The 24,867-nt window shown below is 39.1% G+C and overlaps 1 protein-coding gene across 1 annotated transcript; it reads right to left on the bottom strand.

Moving 5' to 3' along the window:
- Positions 1 to 1,714: 1,714 nt before the first annotated feature.
- Positions 1,715 to 9,361, bottom strand: EDN1 (endothelin 1). Its single transcript, XM_044658145.1, has 5 exons — positions 9,050 to 9,361; positions 7,234 to 7,399; positions 5,525 to 5,683; positions 5,238 to 5,351; positions 1,715 to 3,108 (listed from the first exon to the last, which is right to left on the bottom strand). The coding sequence occupies exons 1-5, from the start codon at positions 9,111 to 9,113 to the stop codon at positions 2,967 to 2,969; spliced, it is 645 nt and encodes a 214-aa protein (XP_044514080.1). The 5' UTR covers positions 9,114 to 9,361; the 3' UTR covers positions 1,715 to 2,966.
- Between the last annotated feature and the right edge of the window lie 15,506 nt (positions 9,362 to 24,867).

A 24,867-nucleotide genomic window follows, 5' to 3' on the forward strand; every position in this document is an offset into this window, starting at 1 on the left:
TACATGGGAAATATCCCAACCAAAACATAGGTGTCATCATAAATTAAAAGGGATCCACTCATGTTCTATATTGCATGGAACAATCCATCCCTAAACTACACCTTTAATGATTTTATCTTGCCACAGAATTTGTTATACATTGGGTACAACATGTTTGTAATAACAATAAGCAATTCCACATGTGTTGAGTTGTGCTTTCTTGACACATTTCCCAGAACAGCAAACTAAGCCTAAAGAAATGAAATTTGAAGGAAAGTGAAAATGGTGATCTTATCAGCCCCTAAATTTCAACTATCATCTCTGCAGATGTCTCCCAAAACTGCATATATAGCCCTAATCCTCCTCCTGAGTTTCGGTCCCAAATTTCCAACTTCCCAATCAATATCTATTTCTGGGTGTTGTATAAGAATTTCAAACACAATACATCTAAAAAAGAATTCATTTTCTCTCTCTTTAAAATTGTCTTCCTTCCTAATTTTCACTATTTCTTTCAAGGGCACCAGCACTCTTCCAACCACCTAGGTTCCCGTCCTTATCTCTTCATTCTCATTTACCCTCTTGCTCAAAGAGCATGTTAGTCTAGGCCATCATCACTTCTCACTCACCTGGGTTATTGCAATAGTCTTCTTTTAATAAATCTTCCTCTCTCAAACCTTTCTCCTTTCTAATCTGTCTTCCATAGAGCTGCTAATTTAATAGTCCTAAAGCATGTGTGACAATGACACTCCACACCCTTTAATTCAAAAGTTTCCCTTTGCCTTTTAGGAAATTTCTCTTTTTGGCATCTAAATCCCTTCACAATTTGGCTCTAGTCTATCTTTCTAAGATGATTATATTCCCTCCACATTCCAGTTCCATTCTCCACTTCCCTTCCTTTGCATAGACTGACCTGTAATGCTCTCCCCCCTTGGGAACCTCTAGCTCCCTTCAAAATTCAGCTCTAGTGCCACCTTCTTCAAGAGCCCATTCCTCCACCAATTTCCCTCTCTCTCTCTCCCTCTGTCTCTCTGTCTCTGTCTCTGTCTCTCTCTCTCTCCATATTCAATTAGCTGTGAAGATACTATCCTCAACCCTGCCCTCATCATCCAGTAAAATTCAAATTTCTTGAGGCCAGGGAATAACATACTTTTACATTTGTATCCTCAGCATCCAGGCTCTACCTGCTTGTTAATTGATTGATTCTTGGCATTTGAAGATGCTCCCTTTGATAATGGTGCTGAACTTTGATCAGTAACTATCTATTTTTTTTTAACTTCTACCTTCTGTCTTAGAATTGAAACTAAGTATTGGCACTAAGGCAGAAAAGTTAAGGGCTAGCAATTTAGGTCATGTGACTTGCCCAGGGTAATACAGCTAGGAAGATTCTGGGGTCACATTTGATCCCAGGACCTCCCTTCTCCAGGCCTGGCTCTCTATCCTTTGAGCCACCTAGCCTCCAGGAACAGTAACTACTTTCACCAACTGCCTTGAACTGGCAATCACCATGAACAATTATGTGTTGAGCAAAGACTATACATATGGTACCACAGTAAGCCAAAGTTAAAAATGAGTGGTGGAAATGCTTTAAGCTGAGCCACAATTCAGTTCTCTCAACACCATTCATCTGGGAAGGTGAAGACTGAAAGCTGCTGAAGCTAATGCCAATTCTATATGATTTCTTCACAATCTTCCTTCACTACAAAGACCAAGATTTTTATAGAAAAGCCTGAAAGAATTTAAGATATTAATCCAATTTTTATTTCCTTAGAAAAGTTACAGGACCAAGTCACCCAAGGAACAAAAGGTTCTTTAATTTATGTCCTCTTCCTGCCTTTTACAAGTTTTACTTGTTTATGAGAATTACAAAACAATAACATCAGACCAGTCGAGTAGGGAAAAATATTTATTTCTAAGGTCAGTTACCTTGACAGGCAAAAAGCATTTCTCAATTTCAATTTCATTCAGAAATACATAAACCATGCATAGACCAATATGGCCTGCCCCAACATATATTTAACATGGTAAATATAAGGAATAAATTGTCTGAATATAAATATCTATAAAAAAATAAGTACATCACAAAATTTAATTCAACCTCCATTAGCCAGTTCCAATAAAGTAAATGATTTTACTGCTCTAAAGTATACCCAATTTTCACCTTTTAACATTTTTCATGAACTCTTTATCAGCAGTTTTACAATAAAGAGGAAACCAAGAGTAGAAGCTAGTTCGATGACTTTTTCTTGTATGCATTAAACGTAGTGGATCATCACCAAAATGTGATTTCTACTATTGATCAAACTGGACTTCCATGAGGCCCAAGTATGGGCTTTATTTGGGAGCGGGTAGAAGGGGGAAGCAGAGAACAATAAGTAAAGGCAACACAAGGTGGTGAAATACTTCTGCAGGAGTGCAATACAGGTGAGGTAGAGTCGTATTCATGAAACACATCCTGTTATACAGTAGTACAATTTCTTTCAGTTTTGCATTTTTATGAATTGAAAAACAGTATCTTTGATTTCTAACTTGGGTGTCTCTCCATGGCATGTGTTTCCAATTTGTGCATTCCTTGCAAAATCTTCTCATGGAGCTTTGGAGTTTCTCCCTGAAATCTGCCAGACTTTTGAGTCAGACACACACTCCCCTTCGGACCCTCTCTTCAGAAGCTCCATCCAAATGTGTTGTCTCCTCTCCTCCTCCTGACAGATGTATCACTAATTAATGTATTACTTAGCCTTTGTTTTCTCCCAGATTGGCCCCTAGTCAGCCATCCATTTACATTCCTGGATGAGGAGGAGCAAAACTTTTCATTGCTAACGGAAGCAAATGAAGATAGATTTTAGGAACTCCTCTACCTTTCTTGGAATGTTTGGAACAAGGATCCCTAGTCCTTTGCCAGTCTGGAACAAAGAATGGTCAAAGCAGGGAAGATGCTGCCATGCTTTGCCAGCCAGAGTACATGAGGATTAACCACGGAGTTCTCTTAACTAAGATGTTGTCTTCAGACTGTCCCAAATGCTTTGCTTTTGATGTGCTCGGTTATGGGTTATTCTCTTTTCTTTGTGGAGCTCAGCTCTCTGCTTTGCAATGTGAAAGGATGTCTTGATGCTATTACTGATAGCTTCCAACCTATTAAGATAAGACAAGAAGAAATTTTGTCAACAAAACACATTGACAGTAAGATCAAGGAAATACATCAAATCATCAAGTAGAGAAAATCAATTGCAATCTTATTCCTGAGCTCTTTTCACCACAAAACTCGAGCTGGATCCTATTCTCCCTCCAAGCCCCCCCCCCCCAAAACCCTCTGAAGGTATCTATAGAAGGCTGTGAAAGTAGGATCCTGATTATGATCAGACCAGAAAAAGAAATCACATCAAATCTCATGGAAATTATGTATTGGGCTTAAAGGAAACTCAGCAGTCTCTTTATTTCTTTTATTCATTTTTCACATGACCCTTTTCATTGGGAAACTTGTGTTTATCTTCTGAAAGGAACTAGTCTTCTCTGGAAAGAAAGCAATAGAAAGCAATAGAATGAAGGAGAATGGATTTGTCTAGGTGAGACTAAAACAGGTTTTGCCAGGCAAAGAAAAGTTTCTGTAGGCCTGATATTTGGGGGACCAGGATTGGATTTTTGCCAAAGGCCTTTTCAGCATCTATTGAGGGGGACCAGGATTGGAAAGGAGAGCTGTTTATAAAATAGTGTAATTTAATGGATAGTGCAGGGCTTGGAAAAAGACCTGTACTCATCATAACTCACATTATATACTCACTAGCTACATTATCCTGGGTGATCTCTCACAAGCACAGTTTTCTCATCTGTGAAATGGGGATAATAACGCTTGCAGTCCTAACCTGTACAAAGGACTTTGCAAAGTTTTAAGCACTATATACATTATTTATTTTTACAAGGCTAGTTTACTGCAGATTAACGCCTTGAAGATTAACAGCTGATGTGATTTAGAGTTGGAATCACAGGGAACATGAGGTCATCCAGTCCAAATCCCTCATTCTACAGATAAGAAAACTGAGAACCGGGAAGGTTAAGATTTTGAGGCACTTTACAAACTGTGTTTCAGTAATCCACTTCACTCAGTGCACAGTCTGATTAGTTTTATTGAAAGGGATAGCTAGATGACTCTGTAAATAAACAGGACTAGGGAGATGAGTTCCTGAGTTCAAATCTAGTCTCAGACACTTCCTTAGCTGTGTAACCCTGGGCAAGTCACTTAACCCCCATTGCCTAGCCCTTACCACTCTTCTGCCTTTGAACCTTAGTATTAATTCTAAGACAGAAGGTAAGGTTTTTTGTTGTTGTTGTTGTTGTTTTTAAACAGAATAGATTAAAGTAAGAGGGGTTAAGTGACTGGTAAAGGCAGCACAAGTTAGTAGTAAACAGCTCAGAAGTCTGACTTCAGACCCAGGCTCAGTACATTCTGACCACAGAACTTCTTGCCACTAAATTTCCAGGAAAAAATCTTTTTGACCTTAATAGGGAAATGTAGAACATGTGACAGATCTAAGGGCAGGTTTCTTCCCCTGGGCACATGAAACCCAAATGTTAGGGGTTTAGAGGTTTCATCATGCTAACAGGGCTCTAATATGATTTTAATGGTGCTGGCTGGTTTAAATCTTCCCTCCACTCCATGCCATGACTAAAAGAGTCAGGGCTAGGGGTGAGGGGAGTGAAGAGCAAACAGATATAGTTTGGACTGACACTGGTTTTCTGCCAGAGTCCCTTATTTAAAAACAAAAACAACTCCCTCCTCCCCAATAACTCAACTCTCCTCACCCTCCTCACACACAAAACGGTATGTTCCAAATCTCACCAACCCTGCCTAATGACCTTATTTTCCTCATGGATGGCCATATGAATAACTACTTCCCTTTCGAAAACTTGGATCCATGAGGCACATGTATGAAATTGGGCTCTCCTTGAAAATGGAATGACTTTCCCTCCCCCCCCCCCCACAAACCAGGGAAAGTGGCAAGATTCCTCACAGGGAACTTGGAAGTAAATTGGGATAGAATCCCAGGGGATAAAAGTATTCTCTACAACCACAAAGGTGTGTGAGGTGGGCAGCAGCCTGCATTTATATTCATCATCCCAAAGTTAAATGTCAAGAATGGCTCTTCTGCCCTATGTTGAGGGGAGTCCCCGCCTTCTAAGGATCTCTTTGTAATATTAGGTTTGCTTAAATGGTACTTTGGCCTTTGAGGAAAGAAGTTTTTGTGCTGCACTGAAAATATTCTCACCTTCTCATTTTCTTCCTGTTCACAAGCTGCTGTTGCATACACTTTAGTCCATGACCAATACACTCTTTTATTTTCTTAGGTTCATTCCAGGCTTTCTTCAAAGTATTTTGGGCCCTGAGAGAGAGAAGGAAAAATGTTAAAGCAATTGCATTATGAACCCTTCCCCTCTGGGGCTATGTTTCAACATAATAAATATATTTTTCCAAGGCCAGAATTGTAATATTAGACTGTGGAAAGGTTTGGGAGTCTAATAAAACTGACTAAAAGTGAAAGGTGTCTTAACCCACCAGAGTTCCTTTCCTGCTTGGCAAAAGACCCAGCATTTCTTGTCTTTTCGGCTGGCACATTGACATCTCTTCCTGGAGTCTGCTGGCTTGGTAAGAGGTGAATCTTCTAAGGACCGCTTGGATCGAGAAGGGCTTCCAAGTCCATATGGAACTGTGTGCCTAGGTTTAAAAGAAGAAAACAAGTTGATGTTAGCATAATTGATTGCCATCAAAATGACATGGTCTTCTGGGGTATATTTATCCCCTTAAATAATACAAAGAGCTCATCTGACCCAATGTTTTGGCAGCATAAAGTTATCATTGCAAAAGGTAGGGCTGTCAGGGGTATGCCAACTGCTGGCTCAGAATGTGTATAATGGGAACAATGCTATTATGCCACTATTCTCAATGTAACTCCATTTTTAACAAGGTTCAAATTCCTCTTGACATAAATGGTATTTTTTTCTGTCCAAAATTATTAGAAGTCAGCACATAAGTGGTTCAGGTGACTGTTTCACATTCTCTCCCTCTGCTAACGCTCTATACAGATCTCTTCCCTCAACACATGGGATTATCAACTTCAGGCTTCAGATTGGGCAGAGCAAACTCCTACTAGAAATGAGCCTGAGTCCCATTTCCTTCCAGTAGAGGAGACTCTCTAACAGTGCCTGGTTTACATCCCTATGTGAGAAGTTCTTGCGGGCCATATTGGTATCAAAGGTCTCCATGAGATGATAGCTACCAGCAGAATGTCTAAGAGCTTCCTATATATGCATTTTGATTCTCTCCTTAGAGATGAAACCATGCCCTTAGGAAATAACTCAGGTAATGCTTATTGGGTTTTTCTAGTCATCTCTAAGCTAAACTGGGGCACTGGGGATATTGTGTGCATTTTTGTTTATAATTGGGAAAAAAAAGAGAATGTGGAGGAAGGGTTCATATTCTTCTAAAATAATTCTTTCCAAATGGAAAGAGTTCAGAGCTGAGAGTCAGGAAACCTGGGTTCTAATCCTTATTCAAAACTTTACTAACTCATTGTGTGACCAATTATTTTTGAATATCTTGGCCTCAGTCATACAATGGAAAGAATTCTGATTTTAGAGGCAAAGGACTTGGGTTCAAATCCCACTTCTCAGGCTTACTACCAATATGATCTCCCTGGGTCTTAGTTTTCTCCGCTTTAATGAGGGAATTTGGCTAAAAAGCTTCTAAGGCCCTTTCAAACTCTGTATCAATGATCTTATAACTAGATGGTTGTCCCAGCTCTCTGTACCAGTAAAATGCTATGATTTTATAATTCTTAATGATCAGTAGTATTTTTACTAAGAATTGATCTTGCCCATAAGGAAAACCAATTGAATCCACCAAGTCCAAATCCTGAGAACTCTTTTCCTAAACCTCTGCTGATATAACACCTTGAAGACTCTCTGTTTGAGACACCAGCATCAAGTTGTTTGTCCTTAAATTGGGGCACGATGTCCCACGCGTATCCAACTCTGCCTATGTATCCTATAACAGATAGTTGAAACAAGTGGTTTATAGAATCCTTTCCATTCTGTTACCAGACTGCCCTGTGGTTGACTTTTTCCCCCTTTTAATGGAAGAATAATGTCACAGAAAGGGATTTAAATCTCCTCAGATGTGTTAACCTCTAGAAACCTCATAAGGAGCTCCCCAGGAACTAGGGCTAGAATAAATGACTAGAGTTACGATGCCCTCTAGAGACTCACTCGGGAGTGTTGATCCAAATGATGTCCAGGTGGCAGAAGTACACGCACTCTTTATCCAGCAAGGACGAGCAGGAGCAGCGTTTAGACCGTCGAGGCCGCCAGGGTGCACTGGGAGGTTGATTGTCCCCACCAGCTTGGGCTTCTGTGCTGAGTTCAGCACCAAAGGCTAAGAGAGAGAGATGAAGAGGAAAGTAGGGTGAGCCTCTGAGCTTGGTCTTAAGAGTCACAGAAACACATGGAATCTTAGCATTCATCCCATACCTGGTTGCTTTGGGTGAAACGCACTGAATAGTCTTTTTTTGGGGGGGAGGGGGGGTTGAAGGGATGAGGGAACTCTTTTTTTCTTCCCTCATCCTAAATGCTTTGCTTAGCCTTTACCCCTTCTGGAATTATCAACCCCTAGAAGGACCTTCAGAAATGTGGAAAAACAAACACCTAAAGGAGCCACTTAATGAAGCCCCTTAGTGCTTGAAAGAAATTCCTGCTGTTAGAAATTTAGGTTTGAGTTTGGCTAATGACCTTTAAATTGCTCCTGATTTTTAAGAAAAGGAATCCTGAATTCCATGTCACTAGTTTCCCTTCATATCTTAGTTCTTATATACAATAAGTAATAAGTAATTCAAATTACTTTATTTTTATAGTTTTTAATGACTAGCCAACACCAACTTTTGTAGAGTAATCGCTGTTATCTCCCCCCTCCCCCCCTCTCCAATCTACTTTCTCCTCTAGTATAGCTGGAGCCTTGGAGGTGAAGGGAGAAGCATTTGGGGAGAGAGAAGATAAGAGCTCCCCAGCATAGATTTCAGAAAGTGTCTAAAAAGCCTTATGAGGTTTCTGACTTTAGCCTAAAATCAAGAGACGTTTTGGGAACTTGACGGAGGCATCAGGGTTCCCAAATTGTTTGGGGAATTATTATGATCTGGTCCTGAGATTGTCCTGAAATGTGCAGCTTGTGAGGGGCACATTCAGAGGCTTTCTGCAGCATTCTCTCTCCCTACTAGCTCTTTTGGCTACAGAAACTGATTTGCCCAGCAGATTTCCAATGATCAGACCATGGCAAGGTTTGAATTCCTTGTCATTCACTCCCTCTGCTCTGGATCACCTAGAGATAGCAAACCAAACACATGCACAAGTATACACTCCCAGTCTTAAAACTTCGTGTAACCTCCATTTATCCTATCTCTCTCCCAAGACAAGTGACTAAAACTGTGAATACATCTCGTGTTGTTCGGAGTGCCAAAAACCTGCCAGAAGGAAACCTAAAGTCAATAATGACAAGATTTGAAGAGAGCATCTGCTCTCACCCTGAAACCACCTGAGGGGGTTTATTCAACAGACCAAACTCTAGGTGATGTTTCTGCTCATGTGCTCATTGAATGAGACTTGAACAAAATTCCATAGCTTCAAGTTGAAACACCCTCTCTAATATCACACATACTGACATGCTAGTATCAGCAGCAGCACTATGAGATGGTAATATTAGACTTCTGTGCATAAAAACACATATATTATACACATGCTCCAGAGGTTAAATTTTGCCCAGCATTTGCAAGTTCTTTAACGCTGGCGAAAAGTGCAATAAAACTTCTTTGCGATAAATCACCCCAGCTGATGTACTGTCATATAATGCATATATGCAACTTAATTATTTATTATTTTTCGCTCCAAGATTTGGTAGCTATAGGCAAAAAAGTCCCAGACTTCTGATTTATGAGCCCCAATAGTAAAGGAAAGGGGGAGGGAGGCAAGCGAGTAAAGCGCTAAAGTGGATAATTAAGTCATTAATACTCAGCAGCTTACAAGCCAGCATGCCTACCTGTGTCTGGTGCTCCTTGGAAAACCACAAACAGCAGGGAGAAAATCATCTGGAAATAATCCATTCTGAAAATCCCTCCTCTGCCAACTAAGCTTAGATTAAAACACTCAAAAACAACTTCAGTTTCACCCTGAACTACTTCTGATATTCAGCCCTCTAAAGTTCTTTCTTCAATATTGGTGTCCGCTGCAAGAAAAAAAGAAAAGCTTCTGCCTCTGCCGGGAGAGAGGGCAGTCCAAAAGGGCTGAAAATGCCCCGATCGTCCAGTGAGCTGCACTAGAAACCCAACGATCTTTTCAGTGACTTCCAGTGCTCCGGCAGAAGCCAGTCTGGCTTGGACAGCTCTCTGCCTCCTTTTTATACTGAACCCCCATAGAGCGAGTAAACAGCTCAGACTTTTTTTTTCTATCCTGAGACAATGTTATTGTGTTATTAGTCACCAAGAGGCAGCAACGTGCGGACCAAGATAAGGCCAGGCTGGAAAGGAAATCACTGCAAACTTCAGAGAGGCAGACGCCGTCTGACAATTCAGGGGCAGGGCTAAGAAAAAGAAAATACCCATTAGAGACCTTTAGTAAACCTGCTGGTGCAGTGTCAGATTCTACTTCCCCTTCACAACGCTGCCAGCTCCAGAGTTCAAGAATCAGACGAGGGAATTAAAAAAAAAAAAAAAAAAGTCATGCGATTGGTATGAAAAGTATGAGCCACAGTTTAAATGGATTGTATTGTTATGTGAAGGCTTTTTTTAAAATTGTTGTTGGTTTTTTTTTCCTTTTTTGTCTTTCCTGATTTTTTAGAACATTTAGGAAAACAGCCGAACCTTCTCTCTCCAGTCCTCCCTGCCCAGGACCAAATTATTTGGATATGGTCATTTTTTTTTTATCCTTCCAGCAGTAATGTCAATTTAACTCCCTCATCCTATCCATTTCTTCAGCCCCTGCTCCATTTTTTTTTTTTTTTTTTTTTTTTTTTTTTTTTTTTTTACAGAGACCTCAGAAGTGATAGGGAGAAGATGTTGAAAGTGGTGGGAAGGAAAGATTTTCTTAAACCTTTTTTTATAGATCAATTCAATATCAGTAAATCAGGAAGACTTGGAGAATATGGGAAGCATAAGAGTGATATGAAGAACAAAAGGAGCTGATATTTTATTGAAAGGCAAGTTGAAGTATTGATTTCAGAATGACAGAAAGTATCAGTATTGGGAAGGGCAGAGAAAGATCAAGTAGACACTACTGCCCTTGACAAAGAAGAAAGGGTGGAGGGTTGTGAATATTCCACCTAAGAGACCTTCCTTAGTTTCTTTTTGGCATCAGTAGATGGGGAGGGAGATTGGGGGGGTGAGGGGTAGGGAACTGGATTTGAGATTTGAGGAGAAGCAAAGTCAGAAGAAAAGACAGGAATTTTCCATGCCTGGGCAGGGGAATGAGATAAGACCTCACACATAAATAAAACTTTCAACTTCTCAAAGGAATATGACATTTATTACCTCAATCATCTCCTGTCGATATGCAATAGATGTAGCTATAGAAGTGGAAGACCATAGATATAGTGCTAAACATTATGAGGAATTTAATCTATTACCAGGCTTTAATCCGAGAAGAAACTAGCTTTAAATGCAATGTGATATGGGGGAAAGGACTATAGTATGAAGTTGGAGGATCTGGACTCAAATCTCAACACTGCCATTTGTTATTTGTCCCTCACCAAAGCACTTTAACTATCTGAGCCTCAGTTTCCACATCTGTAAAATAAGAGGATGGATCTAAATTGCCTCTAAGTTCCCTTGGAGTACTAGGATAAGATCCCAACTAATTTGCCCAGGGTTATGCTAATTAATGGGCCATCAGGTCCTGGCACTTTCTACTAGAGCAGCCAAGGCTAGCTATTGTAAATCCAGGATCCCCTAGTCACCCAATGAAAAATCTACTTATTGGGCATTCCTTCTTAGAAATTAATCTTTTCTTTATTTTACTTCTAAGTGGCTTATATAGGTCACAACTAGTAAAAAAAAAAAAAAGCAGTAAAACAGAATTCAACAACCCCATTCTCCCTAATTTTTCTCCTCTGAAATATTTTCTCTACCACTAGGAGCCAAAGGAGAAAATTATTCCCTCCTCTCAGAGGTAATGGAGCCAGAAATTAAACAGTCTTTTTTTGCTGTCACTGGGTTCTTCAGGGATTCTCCACAAGAGACCTTGCTTTATTTCACTATTTTCAGTAAGAGGAAGAATCAATAGCAATATATTAGTTTTGTATCACAGCTTTTCCTTAGACTTAAACACTGGGGGATTAAATCCTGTTGCCACCTCAGCAAGAAGGAAAGGGAGGTAGAGGAGAGTGGATCTGGGTACCAGATTGGATCAAAAAACAATTTACCCCCACTAGATGCCAGAATAAAAATGAGTCTTCCAAGATAACCAAATAGTGATATTGGACACCATTCTTGCCACATATTCTACCACCTTGCTCAGAATTACCAGAGTAAGGAGGATCTTGAAATTTTTTTAAATGTCTAATGGATTCTCAAACAAAGTGAGATAGTCTTATAGAAAAGACTATCAAACCAAAAGAAAACTTTCCTTCACAAACTTCCTGACAAACTGGGAAATTTTCTTTAACTTTCTCTCATTCCCTCCTCTCTCTCCTCTCTGTCCCTCTCTCTCCAATCCCCAATTACAAAAAGAAGAAGAAATGCCAAAAAGTTCTTCTGCACTCATATTTTTAAAGTGTTTTAACGTTTTCAAAGGAATTTCTTAGGCAGCAAACCTTCAAGGTAGGTGGCATGTCCTAACATAGAGGATCATAGGGCTAATGTTGGAAAGAACCTCATAAGTCACTGAGTGTAATACTAATTTTACAAATGAAGTAAATGAGGCTTTGAGGTATGTCTTGGTCAAGGTCACATGGCTAATGTTAGAACTTAAATCCTTCTGACTCTAACACTCTTTCCACTAAAAGACTTTTCTTTTTTTTAAACAGCAATGGCTTTTTGCCCCAAAGACTCAAGGGATCAAATGATTTAGAACTATAATGGAGGAGACAGAGCCCAGAGAAATTAGATGACTTGCCTAAGGTTACCTGGATTTAAAAAAAAAAAAAAACAACTTGGCATTTATAAGGGGCTTTTAAGTTTATAAAGTGCTTCTTTCTTAGGTATTATTTGATAGGTCGATTTCTGAACCCATTTTACAGTAAAATAAACTGAGGATCACAAAGGTTAAGTGACTTGCCCGTGGACACCGAGGTGGTGTCTGAAACTGTCAGAGGAAGAACTAAAATCTGAGTGTTCCTGACTCTGTTCAACATTCCTTCCCCTGCACCCCAGGTCTATTGACTTCAAAGCCAATGCTCTTTCCCTGACAACCAGGCTATGTGCCAAATCTTCCAGACCCTGCAGGATCCATCCAACACAAGGAGCATAGCTCCCTTTGGGACCAGGTGGGGTCTGTAAGGAAGTTAGTTGTCACTCCACCTCTAGGCAGCAGCAGCAGCAGCAGCAGCAGCAGCAGCAGCAGCAGCAGCAGCAGCAGCAGCAGCAGGAGTTCCTGGCACATTGCCAAGCTTATTCCACCCACCCGGGCAGACCACAAGCAGAGCAGAGATGACCTAAAATTCCCCAGAGTAAACCTCGATGAAACACTCCTAGATAACAAAAGGCTGTCTGTAGAATGCGTTTGGGCAAACACTCCTTTCTTCACCCCCTGGCACTTTCGGTGCAACCTACCCCTTCTCTTTGCGCCCCCCACCTTCAGGGTCTCCTCGGGAACTTCAGCCTCCGCCCACCTTGACTTGGGAGGTGATGAGGAGAGGTGTCTGCTCCCAGTCTCCAACAAGTGTCCCTTGTCTCTTACCCTTCCCCATCTTTATCCCCGGAAAGACCAATAGGACCAAGCTCCCAGGTCCAAAGATGAAGGAAAATGAAACCAGCCCACAGGGCTACCACCTCCCTGGATGTTTGTGTCATCTCGGGCTCCTTATCTCGGCCATAAATAAACCTCTGAGCTAGGCTAGGGACTTGTCCTTTGCAGAGGACTCCCTGGGTCTGGGGGTGCTCTCTATCAGAGTGGAACAAATGCATACACGGCCTCACCAGAACTATATCTTCCCCTCTCGGAAAACACCAGTTCCCCCACCCAGATGAATCCTAACTTTCCATAAGTGGCCCAACCTAGGGTCGGCCCCTCTGTCCAGAGGAAGAACAATCAGCATTCTCCCTCCTCTGTATCCATTGCTCGCTCCCCCTCCCACCGAGAGCCCCTATCTTCAGCTTGCAGAGAACCCCCGCAGAGGACAGAGGCATTGCCAGGCTGGCCGCTGGTGCTGCTGTTCTGGAGAAGAAGGGGTGGGGGGGGGTGTGCTAGATCCCTGTCCAAACGTAAACCTGTTTTACAAGCTAGAAGCTCCCACCCCCTACACCTCCACCTGAGGGAATGCCAGGGACCTGGGGGGGGGGGGTGCGCTGCGAGGGGGGAAGGGGGAGGAGAACAGGGCGGAGGGGGAGGGGAAGAAAAGACGAGCGGGACAAAGGAAAAGACACCAGCTTGTCCTCCCCTTTGGGACGCATTGGGAAATAGCTGCTTCCAGCTTCTTGAAGGGGAGAGGCAAGGATAGGTAAAGAAGGGCATTTTCCCAACAGAAACAATTCACTGTTGCTGTTCTTGCTCTCCCTGTTAAGCTCAGACACTGGAAACTATTTGATAAAGTTGTTTTAAATGTATTTTTCTTTGTATCTCTCTCTCTCTATTTATATTTATAGATATCTATAAATATAGCACCCTGAGCCCCGAAAATAGATACTACAGTAGCAAAGTGTCCAGTTTAGCACTCTTTAGCTTTGCTATTTCTCAACTTTTGCGTAATAAAATTTGCAACTTTATCCAGCGGGTACATCAGTGTGAGATGTTGCATTTAACCCAGGCAACAGCCGTTAGTCTGCCTCAAACACAATGAAGAGAAATGGAGAACCACACTATAGATGGCAAATATGAATGAATATTGAAAACAATTGGCTTATGAATCAAGAACAATTGGCTTATGGATCTGTGTTAATGCAATTAGCAATATGTAGCAATGCCCATCACTGGCAAAAGTCCCAGTCATAGATCTGCTGTATTAAGTTTCTATTTCCATGATACTGGTCTTTCTTTGAAAGGCCCAGATTGTTTTTGTTTTTGTTTTGTTTTGTTTTGTTTTCTCCCAGAAAAGGTTGCTATGGTATTTTATACACCCTCAGGATTCACATACAGTACCAACAAATGTCTCAGAAAGAGGATTGATTTAACACAGCAAGCATTGGTAACTATTAAATAAGACTGATCATCTATGTATTCCATAATCATATATCTATGCAACTCTATTTTCTTTACATATTCATGCATAGTGTTTGACAGAGGAGAAATCTTTAGTTTGAAGGAATATGCTCATCATCTTAAAAACAGCATGCTACTATTTATTCTTCACTTCTTTGGGTCTCAGTTTCCTGATCTGTAAAGTGAGGACATTTATATAATATTGAAGATCCTCTCAGCTCCATTCCTTCTTCTTCCTCCCTATGCCTCACATTAATATTCAGAGTTAACTCCACTCTTAGGAACAGTAGGCACAGATGTGATATGTACCCATGCCTTAAATATAGTCCCAATATTTGGACAGATGAGAGGAGGTGGAAAACATTATACCTGAGGAACCAGAAGAATGGGAGAAAAAAATGACAGTCAAAATAGACCTACTCAAACTCATCTCCCATCCTGGCCTAGATGTCCCATGAAATGCCTGATTCTGTGGCTTCTCATGCCTTATTCTTCCTTTGTGGTTTTTCTTTTTTCTAAATTGAAGGGGAAATAGCACCCCAAAAATCAAGAAGATATTACATAGAATCTCACTGACTGTCATTTTCCTAGGCACCTATATACTATTCTTCTATACCAACTATTATTGTTGGCTCTTCTTTCCTTCTTCCTGCACAGATATTTTCTATGAACATACACTCTAAGTTGAACTACTCAATGAAAGTTACTCATTTGCATCTGCATAATGAAGGTGTTATACTCTTAAGACTCTTTTAGTATCAAATCTATGTCCCTTAAAGAAATTAAAACAGACAGTTAGGTAGCTCGGTGGATTGAGAGACAGGCCTAAAGACAGAAGGTCCTGGATTCAAATGTGTCCTCAGACACTTCCTAGCTCTGTGACCCTGGGCAAGTCACTTAACTCCCATGGCCTAGACCTTACTGCTTTTCTGCCTTGGAAACAACACATGGCATGATTCTAAGATAGAAGAAAAGTATTTTTTTTTTTAATGAAGCTAAAACAAAGCATTCTACCATCATAGAAACAACTAAGGAAACATTTAAAGTGAATTTCTAAGTTACCTACTTCTCTTACCTACATGGAGGTGGAGTGGTTATTTTTGTAATTTCTTTTTATATAACCTCTAGCAAATTTAGTAAATCTCTTCTGCTGAGTTTGGTATGTAATATATAGCTAGACATGGCCCTAGCTTTTAAGGAACTTACATCCTACCACCTGTAGCATCTCTAGTATTGAGAATGTCATAACTTTTGTGTCATAGACATATACACACACTCACATATACACAAATACACACAACCCAAAAGACCTAAGCATTAGTCCATCTCTCATGCTTATGATATTGAAAAGATTTGACAGTTAGAGGCACCATCATAGTTGTTATCTTTTTTCTGTCCTGGTTTCAAGAAGAATCAACAAGAAAAAATGGAACTTCAAGGCAGAAAAACCAAGTGGTCATTTAGGTATTTGAAGTATCAAAGGAATCATTCATCTAAGGTTATTTGAAGTCATTTTAAATAATGACTTCCTTCCAGAGATTAGAATAGGATGGAAAGAGGAACAAGTTCTATAGAACTGGTTTTGAATTCCCTATTTTGGTTCTCTTAGTCATCCTCATGTTTTCAAGGGGAAAAAAAAAAAGGCGAACTACATATATACTTTGGGCAGGGAGAAGTCATTACAATGCAGTTAGAACTCTTTATGTAGTTCTCATTTTCCTGCTGATGGAAAAGCTCATTAAAAACAGAAACAGGAGGTACTGGCCATCACTTGTTTAAGTGACACAGAAACACGATGACTCTATTGCTCAGATTAGAAGGAAGGTGATCTTCCTTTCTCCTAGAATTCAGATAGCTACTTCTTGGTCATTTTGGAGTGGCATTAGCAAACTCAGTTTTCATATGAAATCTAAATTTTAGAGATTCCTATTTTACATGCCTTATTTAATGTTGATAAGTCATTTTCCCAATTTATTTGCTAAGAATGACAGTGCAAAAAGAAGAATAATCTCTTTCTTTAGTTGTTATTTACAGCAGTAGTATCAAAATCAAATAGAAATGGGGGTCACTAAATCTTACAAAAGAATTCTTTAGGGCTTGCGAACTTAATTATAATATCAAGGACAACTGACATTTATATTGTACTTACTATGTGCCATGTATTATACTAAATGTTTTAACCACATGTTAACATAATCTATGTTCTATTGCATTTTTATTTATTTTGTTAAATATTTCTCAAATATATTTTGAACTGGTTGGGTGGGTTAAGTTCAGGATTGTAATATTGACATTTCAAATATACAGAAATCTAGAAGGACTATTGGACAAACACTGTGGTGGGGAAAGCTATGGTATTTATAAGGAATATAATGGGACCCTAGGATTAAAGTTCAGGAAAAAAAAAATCACTGGAATGGAAGGCTACTTGGCAAGGCTTTGAAGGACAAAGGACAATAACTTTTTGGATGGGAAGAAATCTTATGGAAAATTAGAGATGAAAGCCAGAGGCAGTAAATTGATGGTTTTTTTTTTTTTAATTTTCAAAGGACAAAATAATCTGAGAAGTTGACTTGGTGAATTATAAAAATGGGAGCAGGTAAAAGACAGTAAGCCTAGAGGAGAGGAGACAGGAGAGTAATGATAGCAGCCTTCATGGACTTTAAGGACTTTCGCACTAAAAAGGGATTAGCTTTTTTCCCTTGACTCCGGAGGACAGAACAAAGAGCAAAGAGAGGCTACAGAAAGGCATTTTTTTTCCTTCTTAATTTTTTTTCCATGGTTACATGATTCCTGTTCTCTCTCTCCCCACTCTAAGAGCTGACATACAATTTCACAGGGTTGTACATTTATTATATACATATACAATATTTCCTTATTATTCATTTTTGTAAGACAATAGTGTTTTAAAACCAAAACCCCAAATCATATACCCAGATAAATAAGTGATAAATCACATGTTTTCTTCTGGATCTCTACTCCCACAGTTCTTTCTCCAAATGTGGATAGCATTCTTTCTCATAAGTCCCCAGAGAGGCAATTTTTAAAGTCAATATGTGAAAATTTTCTTTAATTTTAGAGAAATCTAGATGTGGAATGGGCTCTCTTCAGAGACATTAGGCTTCTATTCACTGGTGGTCTTTGGGCAAAAGCTGCTTGACTACTTGTTAGGAATCTTATATAGAGACATTACCATTCAAGTTAAAAACAGACTTAAATTTCCTCTCAGACCCTTTCCATTGCTGAGTATCTGTGACACTGATTAGTGTTGGGGAGATGGGAATGAAAAAAGCAATGAGAAGAAACTGTGTCCTTTGTTCACAAGTCAAAAAGGAGAGCCCAAGCTGTAACTAGTTATTTTTGCACCTTAGGGAAGAAGAAAGTTGCCCTCAGCCAGGGATGGAAGGAAAAAAGAGCAATTGCCTGCATAAAACCCAGGGAGTAAGATCCAACTCCTTGAGATCAACTAGTAGCTTCTGTCTCAATCCTACGCACAATCCAAGAAGCAATTATTTATCATTTTGTATATGAAAGGCACAGTACTAGGCAATAGTGATATGAAAACAAAATGAAAATAGTTTTTACCCTCAAAGAAATTACATTTTACTGAACAGATACTACCTTTAAACAGCTAAAACTATGCAAGATAATTTAAGAAGGAAGAAAACATTGACAACTAGAGATATCAGAGGGAGCACATATACTAAATGTTGAAGGAAGCTAGGCATTCTGAGCTTAGAATTAGGAAGCAGTCAGTTGACTCAGTGGATAGCATACTGAGCCTGGAGTTAGGCAGGTCAGAGCTCAAATCCTGCCTTAGATACTTCCTAGCTGTGGGTCTAGACAAGTTATTTAACCTCTGATTGCCTGACAAAAAGATCCACGGGAGAAAGAAATGACAACCAAGAAAATAAAAAATGACAAACCAAAAAAACTTGCCCAGAAAACCCCTTGGATAGTTATGGCCCATGAGGTTATCAAGAGTCAGATATGACTGAAACAATAACAACAAGAAATTCTAAAAGGCAAATAAGGACGCATGAATATCAGACATGGAGGCCACCCTGTACAAAAGCATGGGAGATTCAGAGAGATGAAGTGCTCAGTTCTTGGAAATAGCAGACCTGACCAATTTGATTGGAATGAGAAATTAATAGTTTAGACCTAGACTTAGAAAAGCAATAACAAATGGAATAGTTTGTAATTTTTTTTTCCTCAAGAGGGAACTACTTGAGGAGGAGACTGGCATAATGCATTCAGCCTTCTGTTTTATTTTGGAAGCTGAGTACAGAATGGATTAGAGAGAGTAGACTGGAAGAAGGTGAATTCTGTAGCATTTCTGGGATGGGGGGCAGGAAATAGGACTGGGAAATAAGATAATAGATATGGAAGTGAAGACAAGGCAACAGAGAGAAAAGATGTTGTAGAGACAGAATAAGACCTGATTAGGTATTTGGTGTAAAGGTGACGAAGAGTCAAAAATAAAATTTGGTCTAGTAACTGGAGTGACTGGAAGGATAATGATATACTCAACAGAAGTAGGGAAGTTTAGTGAAAAATGGGGTTTAAGAAGAAAAATATTGAACATTCTGTTTTGAACATGTGCCAATAAGAATATCTAGATTTAATTGTCCAGCAGATGATCAGTAAAAGGCTCTAGTTCAGGAGTATCCTTAGGGCTCCAGATGAAAATGCAGCAAGAGATGATAGCAAAAACCACAGGAGTTATAATAAAATCATTGAGAAATGTTGGAGAGAGAAAAGAAAAGAGGATCCAAGCCAACTGGGGAATGCATGGGTGATTATCCAGCAAAGGAGATAAGAGATATTCAGACAGGTAAAAAGAGAACCAGGAGAGAGCAGGGTCACAAAAGCTGAGAGAGAAGAAAATATCCAGAAGGAAGAAGTGGGCTGGCTGACAGTGTCGAAGTGCTAGAGAAGAGAAGAAGGATGACAACTAAGAAAAAGCTATGGAATTTAGCATTTAAGAAATCTTTAGTAACCTGGGGGAGAGCAGTTTCATTGGAATGGTGAGGTCAGAAATCAGATTACATGGGATTAGAAAGTGAGTGGGAGGAGAGGAAGTGGAGGCAAGCTGTAGATTGTCTTTTTTTAGTAGAACAGAGGAGAGATATTGGTGATAGTTGCCTATTTTAATTATTTTTTAATTATAAATGCTATTTGGATCATGTATAGGAGTCAGGGTATTTTTTTCCTACTTATCCCTTCCCAAATCATCATCCCTGTCCCCATATTTACTTAATCCAAGCATCTCTCTCCTTTTCTTCCTAATGATGATGGATAAGAAGGTTCATCTCTAGGGAGGTAACGACAAAAGACCTAGATCTTCAATGGATTCTCCTGCCTTTGAATTAGGATAAATTGGAGCCTGTACAAGAGGTGGCAGGAGGAAAATCATAGGATCCTATGTGGGGTCCTGCCATATCACTTGTGACCCAGGTATTCATGTCCTCTTCTCTTTCTTTGGAGAGGAACAGCCATAAAGGGAAATGACCAAGACTATCCCAAGCTATGAATGTCTGGGGATTTATGGCAGTGTTATCTTGGAAGGCAAATAGATGCCCCCTCCTACTCTGATCTACTTTCATGATTGTGAAAAGAAGGGGAGAAATAACTGAAGTCACTTGGAGATTGGCTAATTGCATGTTTTTCCCACTCCTTGTACCCAAATACGTAGTACATTTGGAGATTAAAAGACTAGAAGCTGTAACTCCCTCACTTAAGCTCCTGGTCTAAGTTTTCATGGGAAACACCAAAGATGTTAAACCCACCACATCTGGCGAAAAGGGGGATATATAGGATGCAGGCATCCCTAGATACTGGAGAAGGGTAGCTGTGAAGGAACTGCATTTTCCAGAGTAGCCTGAAGTATTGGCATTTCAAATTAATGTCACCTGGAAAAAATGTCCCCACCCATCTTGGTTATAGCTCTGTAAGGAAATATGGGCAGTAGAATAGAAGTTGGTTTAGAAGGAGACACAGACAAGTCAGATAGCTTTGAAACCAATATGTTGAATGTATTATATTCTTGTTTAAAGAAACACAAGCTATGTACAATCTTCATTTTCCATTCTTCTGTTTATATGGAAATACTCATGTTTGGTGATGCTTTTCAAGTACAGCAAAAAAAGTTGCATAAAAAAAACAAAGAGATTGCCATATAATGAGAAGTAGACTATGAGAAAGGATTGAAGCTTAAGGAGAAGACTGAGTCAGGAGGCAAAGGGTTTGCAGTTAACTCAGTTTGAATTTTAACATGGTAGGGATGAACACGAGGAAATGATAAGGAACATAAATGATGCTCAGGAACTATGAAAGAGTGCTGCTTATTACATAAGACCTAATTATTTTGACAGGTCATTGTGTGTGTTTTATCTCTATTAAAGAGTCTGGATTTTTATTTGATTTAGAAAATATTAAGTGAGTTAAAATTTATTCCATATGTTGTGATTCTCATTTCTGAACAAACACAACTAACAATGAAATCTCCTCTAGGAGTGTTGAGGTGTTAAGGGGGAAAAAAACTGGCTCTCTACAAACTTTCCCATCTCTTCCTACCTCTTCAGTAACAATGGCAAATGGCAAGATTTGTTCATGAATCCAAACTCTATTTCCAATTACCCAAGATGTCTCTCTTTGTAAGTATTATTTGATAAGTGTCCAGTTTTTACCAGATAAATGCTCTTTCTAAAAGCATGACCAGGCACTGACAACTTTATTTTTAAAGTATTATTGGTTGTTATTGAAGGGGAAAAAAATTATTATGAGGAAAAGATGAGTTTCTTTTGAAAGGGCATTTGGATTCATTTTAGAATTAAATTGAATTTTCTGCATTTCAGAATATCCTTCGTGTTGGAATTTTACTTTTGCTTTGTTTTGTTTTATGTTTTTTGTTGTTCTAAAACTAATTTTTCTGAAAAGTGGTAAGATGTATATCCAGGAAAATGTTATATGTAATTATAGTTATTTCTAAGAAGCTCAGGAGGTTCTAAAATTAAATATTTACTGTTAATGTCATTTAAAACTGGTAGACTTTTGAAAATGCTTTAAGTATTATATTTAACATAGTTTGTAATGCTGAGTAAAAAAAAGGCAATAGATTTTTTTCTACTCTTAAGAGCAAAGAATAAGACCACTACCACTAAGTTATGAAATTACATTAGTCCCTAGCCAATCCAGAGTAATAAACTTTTTAAGTTGGAGGGGAAAAGACAAATGGAGGAAGAAAAACCCTTAATTGTTGATCTGTTCAAGAGGATGAGAGGAGCTTCTTGCTATTGGCTAGATCTCCTGCCCATAGTCAGGCTTTGGACCAAGCAGAAATTGTTTGCTTCCTTTAAAAAAAAAAAAAAAAAGAAAAAAGAAAAGAAAAAAAAAAAAACTAAGGCATTAGAATGATGGCCCAGTTCCCAGCCCTCCCCCTTCCTGGGATACTGGGGGAGCATGAGTTAGACAATCCTAAAACTGATAACGCTTATATAAAGTACATTATCTTGCTACAAAGTGGGAAAGATTTTGTGAACTGCAAAGTAGCCTGTTTAAAGACTTTTTTCCAAACTTGTTTCAAGACTAGTCCGGGAGCGCTAACATTTTCTAGATAAAGCATTTATACTGCATCGTTTCTTCCTGACTGTCCTTTCTCCCCCAAACTCTGTTCTATTTTTGTCCTCTGACTGGAAGAAACCATCTCCCTGGGTTAATGACCTGGGAGAGTTTGCTGCTGAAACCTGGCCAATTTTCCAACCTACCCATCCCTGTGTTCCAGGAGCAATATTTTCCTACTTCATTCTGAAGACAGGTGAGGGTGGTGGTTCTCAGAAGGAGATTAGCAATCAAGGAAGTCAATTTTGCATATTTCTCTCCATCTTTATCCTGGAACATCTCTGCTGTCTTGTATTGACTATGCTCTGCAGGATTAGATTGGAGACAGCATGGGTTGAGTGTTTTCATCTGATTCTAAGTAGCTTTTGCACAACCTTGAACCATTTCCTATAGCTTTATTTTTATTTTCTTTGTGTGCAAAGTGAGGATAATGTTTGGTCAAAGACTCTGGACACAGAAGCAACAGGTGGGAGAGAGAACAGTACAAAATGTCTAGACATCATCTTCCAAGGGCCTGAGTCCCTTAAAGATTGGAGTACACATAGATACTCCACAACAGGAATCACATAATGGTATCTTGTATTTACATATTATTTTAAGGCTTATGAGGCACTTTAAATATTTTATATAATATGATCTTCACAAAAGTGTTATGATGTCAGTAGTACAAATAATTAGCTCCATTTTACAGAAAAGAGAAGGAGAAAAGGAAACTTATTCACTCAAGATCATACAGGTAATAACATAGAATAGCCAGGTGGCACAATGGATAGAGTTCTAGGGCTGGAGTCAGGAAGATTCTTCTTCCTGAGTTCAAATATGACCGAAGATACTTACTAGCTGTGTGACTCTAGTAAAGTTGCTTAACCCTTTTTGCCTCAGTTTCCTCATCTGTAAAATAAGCTGGAGAAGGAAATGGCAAACCATTCTAGTATCTTTGCCAAGAAAACCCCAAATGGGGTGACAAAGAGTCAGACACAATCGAAAAATGACTGAAAAACATTAAAAACAAACAATGTTTTCTGGAATAAAATGCAATAGTTGCAACCTGGCAATTTAAGAGAAGTTGTAAGGAATTACAAGCTAGGAAAATTAAAGGAGGAAATTCACTAGTGAAAATTCCCCAGTTTCAAATTGGGTCATGACACCAAACATTAAGCACGCCCAATTCTTATGAAAATGAAACTCTGCAACATAGGCTGGACAATTCAAAGGAAGTTGTGTCATTTAACTGAAAGAGTATTTGGAAGTTAGCCCTTGACTATTAACATGGGCAAGTTATTTAGCCTTTCTCTCTGCACTTTCACCTTCTGTAGAATGGGACTAATAATCCAATCTGTCCAGCCCTTCTTATTTCAGTGAAAGTATTCTGAGTTGTACCAAAAAGTCAGAGACATAATAGAAAGTCGAAGAAAAGTTCATATAGAGAGGCAAAGAGATTAGTGTAAAATTCCCTCTTTATCAAGGACCTAGGAAAACAAGAGAAGACCACGAAAGAACTGATGCTAAAGGAAACCCTATAATTATGTAATTTTTTTAAAAAAGAAAAAGAAAAGTAAGCCAAGGAAAGAAACAGTTTGAAATGATCTCTGCAAATGGCTTTTAACTGGAGGAGAGATGCATACTATCATGGAAAGGGAGCTTCAATTCAGAAAGTTGTAAAATTCTTAAGATAAGAGATATTTCAAGTTTCATAGGATTAGACATTCTGCCCTTGTAGGAAACAAGACTGTGGGAATTAGATCTGGAGGGGTGGAGTGTGAGAGTGTGAAATCTTCAAAAATTTATCTGACAGACTCTTTTATTTATCAGAACACTCCAGAATTCTAGAGTTAGAAAGAACCTCAGATACAACCCTTAATACAATCCATGAAAAAATAATGTCCTTTACAACATACCAAAAAGTGATGAACCAGCCTTTGCTTGAAGGTCTCTTGCAAGAGGAAAACCCCAATTACCAGATATGTCATTTAATCATTGGGTAGCTCTAATAGTTAGGAAGTTTTTCTTTTCTCTTTCTTTAAATTAGGTATCTATTTGGCACTTTGTAGATTCTACCCATAACTCCTGGTTCAGTCCTAGGGACCAAGTGAAACAAATTTAATCCCTCTTCCACATTCTTCCACAGTCCTTCAAATACTTGAAGACAGCTATCATGTCCTGCCTATGTCTTCTCTTTTTTAACCTGAGTTTCTTAAATTGTTTCTCATATGTCATCATCTCAAGCCTTTCAAACCAGTGTGGTCTCCCTCATCCAGACATGTTCCAGCTTACTAATGTCATCTCTAAAATGTGGCACTCAGATGGAACACAGTATTCCAGATGTTGTCTGACCAGAGGAAAGTAACATAGCCTAATGTTAGTTTTTTTGACTTCCATTATATATATACTTGTTGATTCATATTGAATTTTTGTTCGACATTTTCATTCTTTTCCAGACACACTGTCCAGTGACTCTTGTTCCATCATGTGCATGGAGGGATAATTTTTGTACTCCAAAAGATGAGCGGGAACATGATTTTATATGACTCTTTTTCAGTCAGGGAAGGAATCACTCATCTACTGAGAGAGGATACAGGCAAAGAACTGGGACTTTGACAAAATTGAAGAACACTAGGAATAGCTTTAAAAATCACCAAGAAATTAATTAAAAGAGGCCACAGAATAGCAGCAAAGACAGTTGAAGTTAGATTACATATCTTTGCAGCTGACCAGGCTTATGCAATTCTGGAACTCTTTTCCCCCCAGGAAAACTATAGTCCTAGCATATACTATAACTCTGATTTCAACAGTGATAAAGAAGTTCAGATAAGAATTAGTCCAGAAAAAGATTTCAGTTGCTTGACACTCATAGTAATTGTGACTTGCTCTGGGTAACACAAGAGG

The sequence above is a fragment of the Gracilinanus agilis genome, chromosome 1 (genome assembly GCF_016433145.1).
Source record: "Gracilinanus agilis isolate LMUSP501 chromosome 1, AgileGrace, whole genome shotgun sequence".
NCBI lineage: Eukaryota > Metazoa > Chordata > Mammalia > Didelphimorphia > Didelphidae > Gracilinanus > Gracilinanus agilis.